Source organism: Trichoderma breve (assembly GCF_028502605.1).
Source record: "Trichoderma breve strain T069 chromosome 7 map unlocalized scaffold00007, whole genome shotgun sequence".
NCBI classification, from domain to species: Eukaryota; Fungi; Ascomycota; class Sordariomycetes; order Hypocreales; family Hypocreaceae; genus Trichoderma; species Trichoderma breve.
The window spans coordinates 2,796,959-2,817,864 of record NW_026611593.1 but is presented as its reverse complement, the minus strand read 5'-3'; the positions used below and the strand labels follow the sequence as shown (position 1 = coordinate 2,817,864).

Below are 20,906 nucleotides of genomic sequence, written 5' to 3'. Positions count from 1 at the left end.
GAGTAGACAAGAACAAAACGGAGGACAAGGAACGAGTAATAACTGAGTGCAGCAACGGGCGGTTTAGGTAGGTTTAGGTGTCGAGATGGAGTTGGAGATGGAATCGGAGCCCAGCAGAGCAGACGCGCGCCGCTTGTTGGCGATGCACCGACTTGCTCCTCATCTGAGACGAAGAGTGTCGAGTCACTGCGTGAGCGACCAGAGCAGAGGAGCCACAGGATCAATCAGCAAAGAGGTCAGTCAATACTGGTTCACTGTTGCTGGAACTGGAACTGGTGCTGGCTGCCCACTCAGAGCATTGCAAGGTCCGAAGAGTGATGGAATCGAATCGAGCCTGTACTCGTATGTAGCACTAAGTAAGTTTGCTATCCGCTTGGGGAGCCGTCGGATGGTGGGGCCATTAGTCATTATGAGAGATATTCAACTTGTTAGAGCTGTTAGTAAGGCGCCGGCTTTGAGTGTCACTGTCACTGATGTGATCCATGGGCCGAAAGGCGGGCTGTGGCTACACGCGGTACTAAGTTGGTACTAAAAAGCTTAAAATGCAGTTGATGCTTTCAACCACGTTGACGATAGCCGATGGTTGTATTCTCTACATACCTACACAGACATATTCTAGTAGTAAAGATATCGCAGCTTAGTAAAGAAAAGAATCATTACAGCAGGCCATTTAAAACATCTCTCAGCTTACAAGACATTTGGCCAACCACGACACGTACCTTGATAGATAAGATACAACCTCCAACAAATGGTCGATGCCCACCCCCTCAAGCCACCACTTTACCTTATTTCGATAGCCTCCCCCATGCAAAAACGACAGATAAAAAGCCCTACCTTGTCACTGTTCATCCATCAATCCAGAGACAGCTGCATGCTCGTACATTAGCACCATGCGCATACCTTGGCCGCAGCTTAGTCAGGATGCAGCACACTCACATGCACATGGGCTCATTAGCTCCGTTGCATCCTTTTTCACATTTGATCTATCGGTGTGAATATCCAGCGCTGTGCAGCTTTACCCTGGAGGGGGGCAGCGGGGAGACGGTGGGGCTAGCTCAGGTGCCCCTTTTACTGCTCCCCCAAGCTCGCCTGTATATCTATCGATAGAATACTCCTTTGCTGGATCAAATCTTTTCCATGTTCTTCTCGCGTCCTGGGAGACCCTGAATATTGAAAACTCATCGCCAGAGGTCGGGGCGGGCTCGTTTTCATTCCATCTACGCGACCACGATATACGCATGTTATGACCATATACGGATAGACAGACAGACATTCAACGACAGCATCAACTTTAAAGGCGCTTGTTCCCAAGGTAGGTCTGTGTGCCCGCGCTGTCTATCGATCGACCCAGCCCTGTTAACGCGTTTGTCCAGCGCTATATAATTCATACCACAATGCCTGAGAGCGAGGTTTCCGCTCCCCCCAAGGCTGAGGCGACTGAGTCGCATGTTGCCGACAAAACTAGCCCTACACAGAGAGCCACACCCCGCTATGCCAGCGCAACGGCTACCTCGACAGTAGCCAGGACTTCTGTCGGCCCCGGTGCTCGATCTCCCGCCTTGAACAAGACGCACACTCGTTCATCTCCCTCGGTACACCGATCTACTGCTTCCACGTCCGGGCTGGGACATCGAAGCGGTGCCAGCGTCGGTGCGGGCGACGATGCCGTCAAATCTGCATCGCGAAGAGAGAGCACCGTGGGTTCAGCAGAGAAAAAGGCCGGTGCGACGTCCACTACCGCGACCGCCCGTCGATCTACCGTTGGTGTTGGTGCGGCAAGTCCCAAGCCCACTGTTGGTCAACGGACCAAGCCGAGCGGGAGCTCCGAGTCGCTAGCCTCGACCAGAACACCAGTCTCTCGAAGCACTATTTCATCGAGTGCCGCGGCCGATGCACGGAAGAGACCAGCTGCACCGGGCATAGTCACTGGGGCCTCACGACCATCCACACGGACTTCAGTTCGCGATGCGCACATTGACAGCCCCAAACTTGACGAGTTAAACTCCAAGCTAGCCGACAAGGACAAAGAAATTGAGTCTCTCAAAACAGAACTGACTACTTTCGAAAGCACTGTAGCAGAACTTCGCCAGAAACTCGAAACCAGCGGCCAGCAAGCAGAGGACGGTGGTTCCAACGAGGAGCAAAAGGATGCGCCAGATGGACCAAAGACTGATTACGATGCCATCATACGCGATCTGGAGGCTCAGCTGCAGGAGAAAGCTGACAAGCTTAGCGCTGTGGATGCAGAGCTCACCGAGGCTGCTCGCGCTAAAGAGCAGGGAGGAGAAACCCTCGAGGCTCTGCAGAAGGAGCTTGAGAGTCTGAAACTCGAACACCAAGAGAGGGTTCAGGCAACAGAAAGCCAGGGAGGAGAAGCTCTCGAGGCACTGCAAAAGGAACTCGAGGCCTTGAAGCTTGAAACCCAAGAGAAGATCAAGGAGGCGGAGAGCCAGGCAGCAGAGGCCCGCGATGCTCTGCAGAAGGAGCTTGAGAGCCTGAAACTCGAAAACCAAGAGAAGCTCAAGGTGACGGAAAGCCAAGGCGGAGAAGCCCTAGATGTTCTGCAGAAGGAGCTGGAAAGTCTTAAGCACGAAAGCGAGGAGAAGCTCAAGGCTGCAGAGGCCCAAGCAGCAGAGGCTCGCGATGCGCTGCAGAAGGAGCTGGAAAGTTTAAAGCAGGACAGCGAGGAGAAGCTCAAGGCCGCAGAGGCACAGGCAGCAGAGGCTCGCGATGCGCTGCAGAAAGAGCTTGAGAGTGTGAAGCTTGAAGGTGAGGAGAAGCTCAAGGCAAAAGAGAGCGAATATGAGCAAGCCATCCGTGACTATGCTGCCCAGGTCGAGAAGCTGCAGGCTTCCGTCTCCGACAAGGCAGAGTCAGACACTGCGGTGGCGGATTTGCAATCCAAGTATGAGGCGACTGTTCAAACCCTACAGCAGCAGGTTGACGAGTTAACTGCTTCGAAAAACGAGCTGGAGTCAACCATTGAGTCAGTCAAGGCTGAGCGCGATGCGCTCAACGGCAAGATTGCTGATCTCGAAAATGACATCCTGGAGTTCAAGACCAGGCTCGCAACATCGGAGACAGCAATCAAGGAGGCTGAGGCCAATGCGGACAGCGATAAGCTGAAGATTCAAAGCGAATTGGCTGCCCGAGATGAGGAGCTTGAAGCTGCCCGCAAGAGCGAGGCTGAGCTGCAAAGCACAGTTGGGGAGTTGAAGGCTACGCTAACCAGCAAGGATGAAGAGGTCTCCAGCTTGAAGGCCATGCACGACGAGCGCTTGAAGCAAATTTCTCAAGACTACGAAAACGAAATTGAAAGTCTTCGTGGTGATGCCTTCTTCAAGCGGAGATTTGAGGAGTTGGAAAAGCAGCACAACGAGCTTCAGTCATCCGTGGCCCAAGATTCAGAACAACATGCCAAGGCCTTAGCAGAGGCGGAAGAGCGCCATTCGTCGGCCGCCAAGATTCTCGAGACCAAGCAAGCGGAATACGAGGAGGAACTTGTCAAGATCAGAAACCTTCACGCCGAGGAGTTGACATCTGCCAAGACTAGTGCCGCAGAAGCCCTGGATGCTCATGTCAAGGAGCTTGATGCCATCAAGGCTCGATGCGATGAGCAGCTGCGTCTTGCGTTGGCAGACGGAGAGGCTTCATCTGCCGAGTTCTCCAAGTCCCTTCAAATTTCTCATGAGAAGCTGCTGGATGAGCTCAAGAGACAACATGAAGAGGAAAAGCAAGAACTAGTTGCTGCCCATCAATCCAATCTGACAACAGCTACCGGTCAGCACGAGTCAGCTTTGGCCGCGCTGCAGTCGAAGCTTGAAGAGGCCAACGCGCTGCTAGAGAAGACGAAGGCCAACACCATCCAGGAATTGGAGGAGGCCAAGCGTGAATTGCATGGCACACATGCGGCTGAGATTGAGAAACTCGCCGCTCAGCATACAGACGCAAGCTTCTCGCTCAAGGAAGAAGGGCTACAGATGAAGCAACAGCTGGACGAGCTGCAAGCTGTGTACAGGCAGATGGAGACTGCTCTGGATGAATCCAAGGCCAAGAACGCCAGCTTGGAAGAGCAATTGTCAGCTCAGGCTGCCACCGCCGGAAGCCTCCAGGAGTCTCTGCAAAAGATGCAGGAGCAGCTCGTTGCCGCCCAAGCCGAGGCCGACGAGGCCAACCAGCAGCTTGCCGGGGAGAAGATGGAGCGCATGATGGCGCTGGCTGAGTTGGATGCCGTCAAGAGGCCCCAGGATTCAACGGCTCTCAACAACCTCAAGGCCGAGCTCGCTTCCGTCAGGGCAGAGTTGCAAGCCACCCAGGCTGAGCTCAAGAAGAAGGAAGATGTCGCTCGGAATGACTATAATGACTTGAACGACAGCATGACTACGCTGCTGGAGGAGGCTAACAAGAAGTCGACCGAGTCACAGTTGCAAGTTGAGCAGTTCATGAAGAAGCTCGAGGACGCAGATGACAAGTACGATCAACTGCTGGCCCAGTTCAAGATCAAGAACGCAGAGCTGGCTGAAGCTGAGGTAAGTTTTCATGCACTCACTCCAGTCAACTCAATGTTTCCCTTTTTCTCATAACTAACACCAACCATCACGAATAGGCTCAAGCCGCTCTGTACAAATCCAACAGCAGCAGAACCACCGGCTTAGATGACGCAGCCGAAGGCGACGAAGATCATTCTTCAACAGCATTAGCTTTGGTGCGAGAATCCCTTGAAAATCGCAGCCTTTCCCGTAATCCTTCTTCACAACTCGGCTGACGGTGCCTTGATTTAGCTAACCGTTTGAAGTAGCTCAGCAAAGTTAGATTGACGGCGAAGCAAGTCGATACTCTCGATCGGGAGATGAGAGACCGCAACTTACAGTAAGCAGTTTAACTACTTGGGCTCTATTTATTGCACAACCTGTGGGAACGCACGCTGACTTTGAACAATCCAGACTTCTTAATTCAATCACGGACGTGAAGATGTCTTCTTAAAAGGGCGGGAAATTTACTATACTCTTGTACATCGTAATTAATATTTAGTGGTAATTAACATTGCCTTGTATTGAGCAGTTGAATCAAGACTTGTAAAACAATCTACATTTTATCATGAGTCGCCATGAGAGATCCTGCATCGTTACATGTTAGCAAATATACATCAAAACAACAATAGACTGCAGCCTATAATATTATTGACTTACCGATAAACGTAGTTACCAGGCGGCTACGAACTTGGCAAATATCCTCTGGGACAAGCCATATGGTAGCACCAAGCTTACGAGCGATGCTGATACTCAACTTGGCGTTCATGTATGCGTCTTCTTCTGTTTGACCGGGAGTCACAAGGTCATAGTCGACGTAGCTGCTCTTCATGCCGTTCAACACATCCAAAAGGAAGATACCAGAGCCAATGGCCGGATCCTTGAAAGACCGGATAGATGAGTTGCGACCGCCCTTCTTGGACATGTCGTTGGCCCATCTGACCATTTCAGAGTCGGTAATCTCTCTCTTGCCGAGCTTCTGTGCCAATGAGGACAAAGTCACCGTGATGTTCTTTCGCATGAGTTGCCATACGAGTCCCAGTGTCAATGTTCTTTGACCGTCAGTGATATCTGCTCCTTGGATGCCCACGAGAGAAAATCCATTCTGTTTGCCAAGCTCAATAGCATAGTTGGTGTTCTCGACGGCCTTGAATCTGAGCATTTCTCCTCCGTGGGCGGGAGCCTTGTTAACATGGCGCCAGTTAACAGAACCCGGGATGACTTTGTCGTATGCTTGCATAAGCACCGATCCGTCTCTCAGGTCATCAAAGAAGGAGACTACAGCAGGCTGCACATCCAAACTGTTGAGCCATAGGGTGAAGACTCTTGCCTCACGTTCACCCTCTGCATCAAAGTCTTCAACCTCCAGCTTCTCCTCTTCCGTGATGGGGTCAAGCGCGGGATGAGTGTTGAAGAGATTGGCAACGAATGCCAAGTTAAGCTTGGGGTTACCCGCAACCAATGATGACGGGGTCAAGAACTTGCGGCATCCAAGCTTGTCAGCTTCTTGCAAAGTTTCCTCGGCTCTCTGCGCGAGATCTCTGGTTTGCAAAGCGGCCCGAGTGCAGCCGTACTCGGATCCAATCTGCGCGAGAAGAACAGTGTAGTTTTCACTATCCTTCACATCGCTAGAGAAATTTGTAACTCTGAGGGAGGAGAACAAGTCAGTAAATATATCATGAAAAAAACAACAAAAGAAAATACGGACCTTCGAGGCCAGTTTGCGGCCTTCAAGTGGTAGTTGAACCAACGAAGCAGGATCTGCTCCGGGGGCAGTCTCAGGAACTGTTCTAGAGTTTCATCCTCCTCCAGTAGCCGATAGAGCTCAGGGTGCAGCTTAATATCAATTTTACCCAAGAGACCTCGTCGGATGATTTGCCAAATAAGACCCAGGATAAGATGCTCGCGAACTTCGATGATGTCACCAGCTCCAATGTTGACAACGGAGCAGCCGATACCCTTGCAAGACTCAATGACGATGTTGTTGTTCTCGCTCATCTGGAAGGCATTGAGAGTCTTGGTCTTTCGTCCAGGAATGTTCATGACTCGCTCATCGATAGTATCAGGAACGCTATCGTTGATGAGCTTGGCAAGCACCAAACCGTCCTTACATTCATCAAACATTTCGAATGTGTCGGTAGGGAACGGAAGTCGGCTTCCAATGTCTGGATCACCGGCCAACACCGCATTGATATGGCGTGTAAACTCAGTCCGTTCATCTTCGTTGATTGTGTGTGTGGTGTTTGCGTTTGATCCCTGCACTTGGATCTTACCACTCACGCTGCCCTTGGACGCATGGCCATGGGCAGGTCCAGGTCCAGGCTGAGCCGGAGTAGGGCCTGTAGACATGCGTTTCTGGGCGACCGACCCAGCGCGCAGCTTCGCAATAAGCTACCAAAGACGTTAGAGAGACTGCAAAGTGAGGTGTGTTATGACATAACTGACGCCGACATAGTCTTCCAGCTCCACTCGTCGCGAGGAGTCCAAGTCTACTTCTTTCAGGGCTTGTCTAACAACATCGTATGGCTGGTTTTCGCTCTGCTGGGTTGCCTTGATGGCAGTTGCTTCGTCGAGGTAGCCTCGGTCTTCGACGTCTAAGCGCTGGAAGGCATCGGAGAGCTGGAAGATCTCGTTCTGCGGGAACTGAGGAAACTTCCTGCGCAGCTGTTAGATCCACGAATTTACAATGACATTCCGTACCAAACGGAGCTCTGCATACCTCTGTAGCTTGAGGACGTTCATACTGGACGATGCTGGTGATATTCCACTCTGCAAGATTGAACGTTTTATGTTCGGAATTGAAGGAACCGCGCGGCGCTGAGAGGCAATAGCTAGCTATGTTACCTTAGCTAAGGAGGGGGTTACGACAGCGACAGTCGTCAAAACCCCACACAGCCACAGTCTCCCCCCCACGCTAAACTGTTAGCTGCCTATTCAGCTGGAGCTAAATAGCTCAGGGCCATAATCCAGAGTACGAGTACAAAGCAGGCACCTGTATTTTACTACTGCTGCCTAGGTACAGGCAGACTCCATTTATATACAGCTAAGAAGCGATTAGGTATGCTTATTTTGCTAGGTACGCATAGTGATAAATGATCAAGTTCATGGCATGTGATGGTGATTGTGTGATAGTGATTGTGCAGGTTATAAGTCTCCCATGTATTAAAGAAAACAAAAAATAAAACTGTTTTATTACTAGGTAGCTATTAGTTACAACTCCAAAATATCGCAGCCTGTTTCAGGCGCATATTCGAACACCATTATAACTAGCATAAGTTGTTGCCTGGCAATGCCAAGCATCCCATATCCCACAATGAAGCTGTATCACATTCTCGAAAGGGGAAAACACCTGGAAACCCGAGCATTGTACAAAACGATCGATGGGAGAGAAGAAGACGTGGGTAGAAAAGAGAGTAATAAGGCCAAGACTCCAGATACTCAGTCCACTGCCGTGTTACGCTTCGACATTTGTGGCCTCTACTACTCAGCAACATCAAGATCGTCATGGGCGGGAAGAGGGCTCTCAGCTGGACAAAAACATCAATACGTAGGTTCAAGGATCTGGAGCAAAGATACCACGTTACCTTTCCTTTCGTCACCGTTAGTTCCATTCTCCTTTCGGTCACGATCATCGCGCTCATCCTTTGCATCGCGGTCACGGTCCCTATACAGGTAATCATGTCAAAACTTCGATTCATCTTGATGAACTTCACAACCTTACCGGTGTTCAGGGCTTCGAGATCGGTCTCGGTCCCTTCGGCTATCACGATCATAATCTCTGTCACGATCGCGGCGCTCCTCTTTCCGTGGAGAATAGTCGCGGGTGCTGCGTCGAGGGGATGGTGAGCGTCCACGACGAGGAGATCGGGGTCCACGGCGGTCACGATCACGACCAGATTCGAAGCGCCACGAGGCTGATGGAGGCGTTCTGGCCCACTAGCAGCGCGTTAATATTGTCCAACGATTCGATTAGATCTGCAAATACATACCTCGATCTTCAATAGGTCGTCTCGGCCAATGCGTTTGTTGTGCATTTCGTGATACGCATCATCGGCATCACGTCGGTCTTCGTATTCGACGAATGCGAACCTGAGAGCGGTCAGTATTTCTGAATCTGGCAACAATAAGGGCCAAATATATCACCCACAGTCGGCTGGAAGTAGATCGTGGTGCAGGAATATCGCAGCGAACCAAGCGCCCATATCTATCAAACAGACGTAATATTAGCGAATGCCATCACAAGGCAGAAGTGGAAGGCGCAGTCGCCGGGGGTAGCCGTTTCTCGGGCAATCTTCATTGACTGATTTGCCCTGCGAAAGGAGGTGCAATCTAACTATCCATTCAAACAGAGAACAACCTCGAGGCGATGGATGAAACGCATTGGCCGACGCGGCAGGAAAAAGGGAGGAGGTAGGTTCAGGCGTCAGCGGGGGGGAGAGGGTTGCGAGGGCATCGACATCGACGTGGGATCAAATCTGTCCATCGAAAGGAACTCCCCGTTGCGGTATGAGACGAGGCGCGGGCGAGGACGAGGACGAGGGCGAAAGCGAGGGCGAAAGCGTGAGCGTGAGCGTGGCGTGGTTGACATACCGTTCGAATTCGTAGGCAAGGTCGCGGGCGCGGGTGCCGTGGCTGAAGCCTGTGACATATAAGGTAGTGCCGCCGCGAGACATTGTTTTTGTTTGCAAAGAAGAAAGCAATCAATCAATCTGGAGTCGTAATGGATCAAGCAGATGATAAAAGGTGAATGATCCTGGCGTGTGCTCAGTTGACGTTTGCAGATGCTGAGATTAGTTTGAGGTTAGGTAGGGAAAAATACTAGAACGGAGATTTAAACCAAGCCAAGCCCAAACAGGTAGGATATTTTAGTAATTAGCACTTCTCCACACTTGTACAAATAATGACGACGACAGTGAAATGGACAAAACACCAAACCACTTATGTGAAGATGTAAAACTATGTATTCACAAGTCATGAAATTTCCATAACGAGAACTGTAAAGTAAATATAATATTAAATATTCAATATATCCATATTGGAATTTGCAACTTGTATATCCTGTGCATGAAATGTGTGAGTAATTATTCATCTAGTTAGTCATTATCCTATTCCCTTCATCTTCATCCAATATTATCTATCTTCATTGTCACAATTATATATCATCATCGACCAGTAAGAACAAACTTTCCAGTTTCAACCCTATATTTCCATCCATCACGAGTGAGTGCCGCTCCCACGGCTTGTCGGAGTGGTGAAACGCCCCCAGCACTGTGATGGCCCAAACCAGTTATAATGGTCAGGTTCCGGTCCGATGATTGGCCTTTTCGTGATTCATATCGTGATTCACGTCGCTTTTGCCACCAGTATACAGCCCGTTGGCGAGCAATTCGGACTCCATCAAGAACAGACACGCCGTGCAAGTCAACCGTCGTGTTAGTGCTTTGTTGATCGACATGTATGTCAGCTGCAGCTGATGTGGCGTCCTGAGCACGTCTTCCAAGTTCGCGAGCCTGTTGTGCATAGTAACCTGCTGCCTGTCGATATAGCGGATTTGATGCTCCACGCCGGTAAAGAGTTCCGGCAGATGCCATGGCGTCTTGTTTCTGTTTATGTAGGGCATGTGATGCTTGAAGTGTCTGGGTGAGATCAGCACCGGCTCTTGTCACTGGGGGAGACTTGTAGCGAGCTCCCTTTCTTTCCGTCATAGCATCAACAGCCGCTCCCGCCAACCCTTCTATGTCTTCGTGTGGTAGAGGCGTCAATCTGTAACTCAACTCAAGTTTCTGGTTCATCGATCGTTTGCTGAAATATGTGTTCAACAACGATGCAAGCTCGGTAGAGGGAGTGGACGTTGGTCCCGTTATCTGAACAATAACTTCCAAATAAATTTCTGGAACACTGCGATATTTTTGTTTGAGGTCGCCGGTAGCCTTCTTCTCCGTACTGGTCAATGGCTCGCTGTTTTCTTGCAAGAGGTACTGATCCAAGATTCCTATTACAGTGCCAATTTTGGAGTTTCCGCTTTCAGCATACATTATGGAAACTTCTTCTGTGGACATGTGTAATCGTTTTGCTATGTAGGTAACAGCTGCTGGGGCTGGAGTACGTTAGTATCATAGCAGTCATGCGTTGTGCAGTGATCAACTTACTGTTCAATCTGCTTGAACTGCTCACGCTGGTGTTATATCCTGCATCACCAGCCTTGCCAACAGATTTGGCCCCAGAGTCGTGAGCCTCAAGCAACCCATTCGATGAGGGAGCTTGATCACTTGTAGACTGGATGTATTGTAAATTGAGCAGACTATCCAACGCCGCGGCAACGACACCATTTGCGTTAGTCAGGACCTGCCTAATGTCAACACCATCTATTCTAGGGAATAGGCTCTGGAGCTGCAAAATGTCTTTCTCCAAAACTTCAGATTTGGACAACTGTGAATCCGATGATAGAGTATCAATACTTTCATCATCTGATGTCACGTTTCCCTGGTTCAACTTGGGGGTAGGGGCAGCGTCATCAATCGGATTCTCATCTTCGTGTTCCGTAAATTGATATGCACCGCTTGGGTCGAAGCTGCTGGCTTCTTCAAAGACCACATTTTGTGCGAGACTACGCAAAGTGGAACAGGCTTCATCATAGCCGGTACTGGTGCTTAGATCATGGTCACTCGCAATAGCAACAATTAGAGAATCATCCAGCAGGGAGTGGAATGAATCCTAGCGATAAGATATCAGCATCTGAGGACGGTTTGGATTGTTTTGCCATTGCGGAGAGGAGAATATAGCTATAGTAAAGAGTCCAAGGCAAAGGTTGGAAACAACTACAGCGATTGGAATAAGGAAAGACATACTCGTAATTGTTCAAGTTGCGAAGGGAGAGTAATATTACTCATTTGATAAGATACTGATTAATCGGGAGCATATTGGAGTAATAATTGTTGCAAGCTAGGCCAAACACTGGGTAAGATGCATCGCCTTAAACCGCCCATTAAGTGCCTTTCTAGCTTAGTTCAAAATTTATTACTAAATTACATAATATCATTACTTACCTAGTACTAGGCAATTTACTATCATCTGTGTCTATGGTAGGGTAAAAACATACTCTATGGGCTACAAAACATCACAAATCCTTATCACATCAGAGAGAAATAAATAATCTTGCTTTCACAATTGTAAATTTTTACTGCTTTTTTGAATTTTGCACTACAAACCTAATTATCCCTTTTTATGTCATATTATCATGTGCTATTCATACCCAACTTTAATAGATTTTTTGCCTTTTATAACTTTATGCCTGGTATGTTGAGGCGGAAACGTTGCCACCACGGCCAGTCCAGTTGACGTGGATATCCTTGCCCTGGGGGTACTTGTCGCTAGCATGCTCAGGCTTGATGTGGAAAGTGTGAGCACCGAAGTAGTCACGCTGGGCTTGCAGCAGGTTGGCGGGGAGGTCCTTGGTGCGGTAGCCATCGAACCATGAGAGAGCGGTGCCGAAGGCAGGAGTGGGGATACCGAGCTCAGCAGCCTGGGCAACGACGGCTCTCCAGCCGGGCTGGGCCTTGTGGATGGCCTCGTTGAAGAAGTTGTCGAAGAGCAGGTTCTTCAGGTCGGGCTCGTTGCGGTAAGCAGAGGTGATGTCCTTGAGGAAGACAGATCGGATGATGCAGCCACCACGCCACATGAGAGCGATGGAGGGCTTGTTAAGCTTCCAGTTGAACTCACGGGCAGCCTGTCACAAATGTTGCGTTAGCTCAAGTCTCCAATCTTGGGTATATCCGTTTCTTCTTACCTCCTGCATGAGCATGAAGCCCTGGGCGTATGAGATGATCTTGGAGGCATACAGAGCCTGCTCGAGGTCCTCAAGGAACTGCTCCTTGTTACCCTCGAACTTGCCGCTGCTGCGGGAGACATAGCGGAGCTTGGTGGAAGCCTCGCTACGCTCGTCCTTGATGCCAGACAGGCATCGGGCCAGCACAGCCTCGGCAATCAGGGTGACGGGCATACCGAGGTCGAGGGCGTTGATAGCAGTCCACTTTCCGGTTCCCTTCTGGCCAGCCTTGTCCAGAATCTTGTCAACCAGAGCGGTGCCATCGTCGTCATTGAAGTAGAGGATGTCACGGGTGATCTCAATCAGGAAAGAGTCAAGAACGCCCTTGTTCCACTTGGCAAAGACGTCACCAATCTCCTTGCTGGAGAGGCCAAGACCACGCTTCATGATGTCGTACGCCTATGAGACGAGTGTCTGTTAGCTATACGCACAGGGCATTGAGATGGAACTGAGTATAGACAAGCTTACCTCGCAGATGAGCTGCATGTCACCGTACTCGATACCGTTGTGAACCATCTTGACGTAGTGACCAGCACCTTCGTCACCGACCCACTCACAGCAGGCCTCGCCGTCGCTCTTGGCGGCAATGGCCTGGAAGATGTCCTTGATGTGAGGCCAGGCCTCCTCGTTACCACCGGGCATCAGAGAGGGGCCGAATCGAGCACCCTCCTCGCCACCGGAGACACCGGAGCCGACGAATCGGATGTTCTTGGCGCTGAGCTCCTTGGTGCGGCGGTTGGAGTCGGGGAAGTGAGAGTTGCCACCATCGATGATGATGTCGCCAGCGTCGAGGTAGGGCAGGAGTCTCTCAATCCACTCATCGACGGCCTTACCAGCCTGAACGAGGAGCATAATACGGCGGGGCGACTTGAGGCTGTCGATGAACTCCTTGTCGTTGTGAGCGCCAACAATGGACTTGCCCTTGGCCTCGTTGTTCAAGAAGGCGTCGACCTTGGAGACGGTTCGGTTGTAAGCGCAGATTGTGAAGCCATTGTCGGCCATGTTGAGAATCAAGTTCTGTCCCCTGGCGAGTGGTCATGTCAGCAAACACGGCGGCCAATTATGACCCGGAGGGGGAGGTTGCAACTTACATGACAGCAAGGCCGATGAGGCCAAGATCCGCGCTTGGAACATTGTCAGCATTTCTTGAAGCTTGACCGGGAGTGGAGGAATCAGGTTGCGAGGCGCCGCCAAGCTTGATGTTTGCGAGGCGAGCGCTACCTCAGGACCATGAGCAGAGTGCAGAGAAAGTAGGAAAAAGGCAATGGCGAGGGAGAAAGAAGCTCGGGATACGGGAGAGGCGGGGAGATTCAAAGCAAGCATCAAGCATCAACGAGCATCAAGCAGCTGCCGGTAGCTACCAGTAGTTACCAACAGCAGCTATCATCATCAATGATTCCCGCAACCATCACCCCGCTACAGCATAGCCCAGAGCTCGACAGCAAATACACGAGACTACAAATCTCGCCTCAATTGCGTGCGGGAATTGAGGTCATCCAAAAGGTGACGAGCTGGGCTTTTTCAGGGCGGGGTGGTGGGGTAATGAATGACAAAAGATGAGGAGGGGTTGAGTGAGGTAGGGAGAGTAGGAGAGGGAAAAAAGAAGCTGAGGCCGGAGACTTACACTGGGCCAGACATTGCGTAGGTTGTGTAGCAGCAAAGGGGTATTTTTTAGGGATTCGAAAAAGCAACGGAATGTTGATTCGCAACAGATGGATTGCGAGTTTAGGCGGATGGAGGAGAATGGAGAAGAAATGGAGGAGAGTCGAGGGACAGATAGGGAGGGACGGAGGTAAGTAAATATAGTGGGATGGTGGGATGCATCTTAGTGGGAAACACGGGGCCCGGAACGGGGATGCGCGCCCAAGTCCCAAGCTTGGAGGCGCCCAGCAACGCCCAAGAAGCAGGAGGTTTGGGTTTGGGTTTTGGCTTGAGAACTCGGCGTGTGATTGTGATTGGCCCAGGGCGACGCATCGTCATCGCTGCTCTTTTACCTCATACAAATGTCTAACCAGTCTATAACGCTAGCCACGTTTTATCACCATGCTCGTGGCTTGAAAATGCTACAATACGAGTACTCATACAATGCCATGCCATTCCATTTCTATCTACTACTGCACGGCACTTTTCGTCTCATCTTTGTCTGGTATCGTCTTGTCTTGTATCGTCTGGTGATACCCTCGTGCGGGCAAATCCCCCCGAGACGCACTGTTACTTGTACGGTACTCCTATGGGAACTTGCCCGGGGCCGCTGTGGGAAATTCCGCATTTCCGTCCGCCGTGTCTCTCTCTTCCACCGTCTTCTATATTAACCCCGAGACAAGGCACCTATTGCTGCATCGGGACAATCCATCCATATGAGCGCAATAATCGTATTTGCCTGCCCCACCTCACGGCAGCTATCATAAGTTGCCTCTCCGGCTGCCTCGGGCGGGGCGTCATTTGAGCCCGGAGGCTTTCAACACACGCAAAGCATCATCGTACATAAGGTAATCAATGACTGTACAAACCTACCGGGCTTGGTAAACGGTGCTGCCCAAGTACATGAGCAATAGCTTAGTAGCCCTGCCTAGTAGGTACCTAGCTTAAACTCCAAAATGCTGTGCCCACCTGTATGTTCTAGCCTGCTTGCTTACAGTGCGCAGCCCTCAGCCTTCTTCTCCCCTGCCGGCATCTCCTACTCAGAAGCACGATAATCCCCAGTTTTAAATGGGGATCAAAAGACGCTTTTCTCCCCTGTAGGAACTTTCAAGACGAAGGCGATTTGCGAGCCTCAACAAACCCCAGCAGCCAACCCGGCGCCACGGGAGCGAAGGCATCCATGTTAGTCGCCTCTTGACTGAAACGTCGCTTTTCAAAGCACTTGTCGTCTCAAATGGATGTCATCTGATACTCCAAAACATTCGCCGGCCAAGCAGCACGGAGGATTTATTATACCGTGCATGAAAGCGTGGATATAAATCATCCTCAACGGCTTGGAAATTCAAGTCTTGTTCGGCCCCACCTTGAACATGAGGTAATTGGTAATACTCCGTCCATTGCCTATTATTGTGGCTACGGGCCGAAACAGTCGACACCTAAGCCACGGGCATGACTGGTAAGGGGGGGAAGGGGAGAAAAGTGCCCGGTGATGTGGGATTATGATGTTCATGATTTGCGTACTTTTATTCGCCCTGTCCACAGGGAGGGAAACTCCAAGAGTCATCAGCATGTGTATATTACCCATACTCAATTGCCGTTCGAAGAGTTCAATAGCCTCTTCCTTGGTTGGGCAACAGCAGCTTTTCATTTGCCGCTTTGCTACCCGTTGCAATAGCCTACGTGTAGCATAATACTGTTACAGCAGCGGCCGGGCAAGTTCTCATCCTCTTCTGCTTAGTGCCCACCAACAAACACCAGATTAGTGCCCGATATGTCTGGTGTGGTTTCGCCTTGCCCGCCTTATGATATAATACTACGGAGCACACTTCGGAATAAGTTGCTGGCTGTATAGGTAAGCAAGCAGGTGGCAAGTGAAAAAATAGGAAATGCAAAGTAAACATGTGCGTGCGATGGAGTAATAAGAACACCATTTGAGGCTGTTTACACATTAACTTAAGGTGTGTATTGTTCACTGCTGTGTGCCGATAATATGCCCCGTTTCGTTTTCTCGATAACCGCTTGCCAAGCCTCGACGGGTAGCCTCCGCCGTGAGAATTCTCCAACTATCCAGCGGGCCAATCAGAGATTCCGCTGAAGTGCCTTGCGATAAGCGAGTGAGGTGCAGAATCCTTAAGGAGGGCTTATAAAGCATCACTAGGGGTAAGGTGCCCAATAGATCCACGGAACTATACAACCACATGGGACCCTTATGTCAGCAAAAGCCCACTATAACAACTGCTATAACAAAGACTATAATAACTACTATAATAACTATTATAATAACTACTATAATAATTACTATAATATTAATTATAATAATTACTATAATATTAATAATAATAATTACTATAATAAATATTATAATAGTATTATAAATTTTAGTAATTAAATATAAAAATTAATTATAAAAATTATATTTATTATAAAAAAAATTAATAAAATTATAATAACTAAATTAAAGAAAAATTATATTTTAATATTTATTTTAAAATTTAATATATATATATATATATAAAATAAATTAAATAATAATATTTAAATATAATATAAATATATAAAAGAATTTAAATAATAAAGTTTAAATATAATATAAAATTTAAGTATATAATTTATAATATAATAATTTAATTTAATTAAATAAATTTTATTTTTTTATTAATTTATAAAAATTAATAATAATTTTTAAAAATAAATTATATATAAAAAAAAATATATATATAATTAAATAATTTTTCTTAAGTATAGAAAATAAACTATTTAATTAAAATTAAAATAATAAACTATTATTAAACTTTTATTTAATAATTATTAATTAATAATTTAATTAATTTATATTTTTTTTTATAATTAATTTAAATTATTTTCTTTTATTTTTTTTATTTTTTTTATTTTTTAAATTTTAATAAATTTTTTTATAATATTAATAATATTTTTATTATAAATTTTTATAATAATAATTTTTATTTTAATTATAATTATAATTAATTTTTTATAAAAATTATATTTATTATTAAAAAAATTAATAAAACTATAATAATTAAATTAAAGAAAAATTATTTTTTAATTTTTAATTTTAAATATAAAATTAATTTATAACTTAATTTAATTAATTATAATTAATTAACTTAAACTTTAAAAATTTAAATTATAAAATATAATTATTATATTAAAGTTTAAAATTAAATTTAAAAAATATAAAATAATTTAAATAATAAAGTTTAAATATAATATAATTATTATATTTTAAGCTTTATAATTTATAATTTAATAACTTAATTAAATTAAATAAATTTATTATATTTATTTACTAAATTATAAAAAATTATAATAATTTATAAAAATAAATTATATATATAATACTTTTAAAATTAAAAAATTACTTAATAAAATAATATATTATAAAAATAATAAACTTTTTTAATAATATAAATAATTATAATAATTAAAAATAATAAAAAATTAATTATAATTATAATTAAAATAATAATTATTATTATAAAAACTTATAATAAAAATATTATTAATATTATAAAAAGAATTTACTAAAGTTTAAAAAATAAAAAAAAGTAAAAAAAAATAATTTAAATTAATTATAAAAAAAAATATAAATTAACTAAGTTATTATTAAATAAAAAAATTAATAAAGTATTATTAATTAATAATTATTAAATAAAAGTTTAATAATAATTTATTATTTTAATTTTAATTAAGTAGTTTATTTTTTATATTTAAGAGAAAATTTAAATTTATAATATATTTTTTTATATATATTTTATTTTTTTTTTATTTTAAATTAAATTTTTTATATTTTTAAATTATATTTACTTTATTTTTTTTTTATAATTTATTTTTTTTTATAATTTATTTTTTTTATAATTTATTTTTTATATAATATTTTTATAATAAAAATAAAAAAAAAATTATTTAAATTTTTAAAATAATTTATTTAAATATAATAATATATATAAAGTAAAATATATTTATATATATATTAATATTATTTAATTTTTAATATATATTTTTATTATTATTTTTTTATAATTTTATATTACTTAATTATTATATTATATATTTAAATATAATTTAAATTATATTATTTACTTTTTTATATATATATTATTTATTTTTCCTATTATAATATAATAATATATACCTAAAGGTTTTATAATATTTCACTAAGTATTTATAAAATAATTAATTTAAATTTAATTAAAAAACTTTATATTAATAAATTAATTATTTTACTTATTAAATAATTAAATTATTATAATACTTAAGTTTTTAAGTTAATTTTAATAATTACTACTTAAAGTTAATATATAATTTAAGTTATATTTTATATAATAATAAAAGCTTAGTTTAATAATATTAAACTTTAACTATAGTTATTATAATATAATAATATTTTTTAAAATAATTTTTTAAAAAATAAATTAATAAATTACTTTTATAATAAAAAACTATTATAAAAATATTAAATATTAAATATAATTTATAATAATTATAAATTAATTAATAATATTTATTTAATTAATTAATAATTTTTTTTAAAAAATTAAAAATATAATAGCTTTAAGTTACTATAATTATAAATTATAATAATAATAAACTATTATAATAATAAAAAAAGTAATATAAAGGTTTTTATTTTAGTAGTAAATATAAGTTTTTTATAAAAGGGTTTTCTATAATAAAGAAATTAATAAAGGAATTAATTACTAACTTAGCTTAGCTTAGTTATTTAGTATAATAATAATAATATTATTATTATTATTTAATTTTTTATATAAGTTTATTTTTTTATAATATATATTTTATATTACCCTTTAGTTAATTTAGCTTATATTTTACTTTACTTAACTTTAGTTTTTTTTTCTTTAGAACTTTTAATTATAAGTATATAATTTTATTAATTATAAATTTAATTATTTATTTAACTATTTTAATATTATAATTAAATTAATATTAATATTTTTTATAAAGGTTATTTTTTTTAATTAATAAAGTAAATTTATTAATAATTTTATTTAAATATAATAAAAAAAAGTAAATATATTATTTTATTATATAGTTTTTTATATTATATATATAATTTATTTTAAAGTAAAATTATTATTACTTTTTATAAATTAATAAAAAAATATAATAAGTTTATTTAATTTAATTAAGTTATTGAATTATAAATTATAAAATTTAAAGTATAATTATTATATTTTATTTAAATTTTATTATTTAAGTTATTTTATATATTATAAATATTAATTTATTATAATAATCGAAATAAAAAACTAAATATTTTTTTAAAAAAAAATATTTTTATAATAATTTAAAATAAAAAAATTGCTTAAAGTTTTAGTAAATTTTAAAATAAATAAAAATTATATATTAATTATAATTATAATATATTTATAATTATTATAAATATAAAAAAAAAACTATATTAATTAATTTATAAAAAAGAATTAATTTAATTATAAAAATTATATTTATTATTAAATAAATTAATAAAATTATAATAATTAAATTAAAAAAAAACTATACTTTAGCTTTTAGTTTAAAATTTAAAATTAATTTATAATTTAATTTAATTAATTATAGTTCATAATTTAAATTTTTAAAATTTAAATTATAAAGTATAATTAATTAAGGTTTAAAATTAAACTTAAAGTATATAAAATAACTTAAATAATAAAGTTTAAATATAATATAAATATATATATAAATAACTTAAATAATAAAGTTTAAATATAAAATAATTATTATATTTTAAGTTTTATAATTTATAATTTAATAATTTCACTAAATTAAATAAACTTAATTTTTTTTATTAAATTATAAAAAATAATAATAATTTTTAAAAATAAATTATATATATAATATAAAATATTACTTAATAAAATAATATACTTTATATAAAAATAATAAACTTTTTAATAATAAAAAATAAATTAATAATTAATATATATTTATTATAAAAAATTATAATAATTAAAAATAATAAAAAATTAATTATAATTATAATTAAAATAATTATTATTATTATAAAAATTTATAATAAAAATATTATTAATAAAAAAATTTACTAAAGTTTAAAAAATAAAAAAAATAAAAAAAATAATTTAAATTAATTATAAAAAAAAAAAAAAATTAATTAAATTATTTAATAATTATTAAATAAAAATTTAATAAAAATTTATTATTTTAATTATAGTTAAGTAATTTATTTTTTATACTTTAGAAAAATTAAGTATATAATTATATTAATATAAATCTTTAATAATATAAAATAAAAGTTTAATTTATTAATAAAATAATAAAAAAACTTTAAATAAAAAAAATAAAAAAAATTAAAAACTTTAATTTCTAAAGCTTAAAAAAATCTTTATATAATAATAATAAAAATAAATAATAATTATAAAAATTTAATTTTTAAAATAATTTATAAAAAGAAAAATAAAACTTATATAAACTTAATTAATTTTTTAAAAATTATAAAGGAAAAATAATATAATTAAAAAAAAAATTTATAAATTTAATAATTAAAATTCTAAAATAATATTAAAAATTTAAGTTTTTTTTAAAAAAGTTTTTAAAGATTTTTAATAAAAATATATAAATATTATTTTATATTAAATAAAATTATATAATAAAATTTAAAAAAAAATAATTAAAGTATTTTCTATTATATAACCTTAATTAAGTAAAATTAAATATTTTTAATAAATAAATAAAAAAATAAAAAAAAATATATTAAAATTTTTAATATTTTAATATAATATTTTATTATTTTTATTTTAAATAAAAAATAAAAAATTATAATTAATTATTAATTATTAATAATTAAATACTATTATAATTAAAAATTAATTTTTTTATTATTAATATTTAAAATAAAAATTTAATTATAAAAT

At 40.1% G+C, this 20,906-nt stretch overlaps 5 protein-coding genes across 5 annotated transcripts; 1 reads left to right on the top strand and 4 right to left on the bottom strand.

Moving 5' to 3' along the window:
* Positions 1-1,394: 1,394 nt before the first annotated feature.
* T069G_11035 (uncharacterized protein) lies at positions 1,395-4,983 on the top strand (the record flags this gene model as incomplete). Its single annotated transcript, XM_056178245.1, has 4 exons — positions 1,395-4,529; positions 4,607-4,705; positions 4,799-4,869; positions 4,944-4,983. The coding sequence occupies 4 exons, from the start codon at positions 1,395-1,397 to the stop codon at positions 4,981-4,983; spliced, it is 3,345 nt and encodes a 1,114-aa protein (XP_056024535.1).
* A 102-nt stretch (positions 4,984-5,085) lies between these two features.
* On the bottom strand, positions 5,086-7,271 carry T069G_11034 (calponin homology (CH) domain-containing protein; the record flags this gene model as incomplete). Its single annotated transcript, XM_056178244.1, has 5 exons — positions 5,086-5,117; positions 5,190-6,175; positions 6,238-6,920; positions 6,975-7,185; positions 7,249-7,271. 5 exons carry the CDS (start codon positions 7,269-7,271, stop codon positions 5,086-5,088), a joined length of 1,935 nt encoding a protein of 644 aa, XP_056024534.1.
* A 738-nt stretch (positions 7,272-8,009) lies between these two features.
* Positions 8,010-9,202, bottom strand: T069G_11033 (RNA recognition motif domain-containing protein; the record flags this gene model as incomplete). The annotated part of the gene is made up of 6 exons (XM_056178243.1): positions 8,010-8,056; positions 8,114-8,193; positions 8,251-8,465; positions 8,519-8,618; positions 8,677-8,733; positions 9,120-9,202. 6 exons carry the CDS (start codon positions 9,200-9,202, stop codon positions 8,010-8,012), a joined length of 582 nt encoding a protein of 193 aa, XP_056024533.1.
* Positions 9,203-9,691: 489 nt separating this feature from the next.
* On the bottom strand, positions 9,692-11,419 carry T069G_11032 (uncharacterized protein; the record flags this gene model as incomplete). The annotated part of the gene is made up of 3 exons (XM_056178242.1): positions 9,692-10,626; positions 10,679-11,243; positions 11,378-11,419. The coding sequence occupies 3 exons, from the start codon at positions 11,417-11,419 to the stop codon at positions 9,692-9,694; spliced, it is 1,542 nt and encodes a 513-aa protein (XP_056024532.1).
* A 395-nt stretch (positions 11,420-11,814) lies between these two features.
* Positions 11,815-13,992, bottom strand: T069G_11031 (NAD binding domain of 6-phosphogluconate dehydrogenase domain-containing protein; the record flags this gene model as incomplete). Its single annotated transcript, XM_056178241.1, has 5 exons — positions 11,815-12,255; positions 12,316-12,753; positions 12,823-13,378; positions 13,446-13,571; positions 13,979-13,992. The coding sequence occupies 5 exons, from the start codon at positions 13,990-13,992 to the stop codon at positions 11,815-11,817; spliced, it is 1,575 nt and encodes a 524-aa protein (XP_056024531.1).
* Between the last annotated feature and the right edge of the window lie 6,914 nt (positions 13,993-20,906).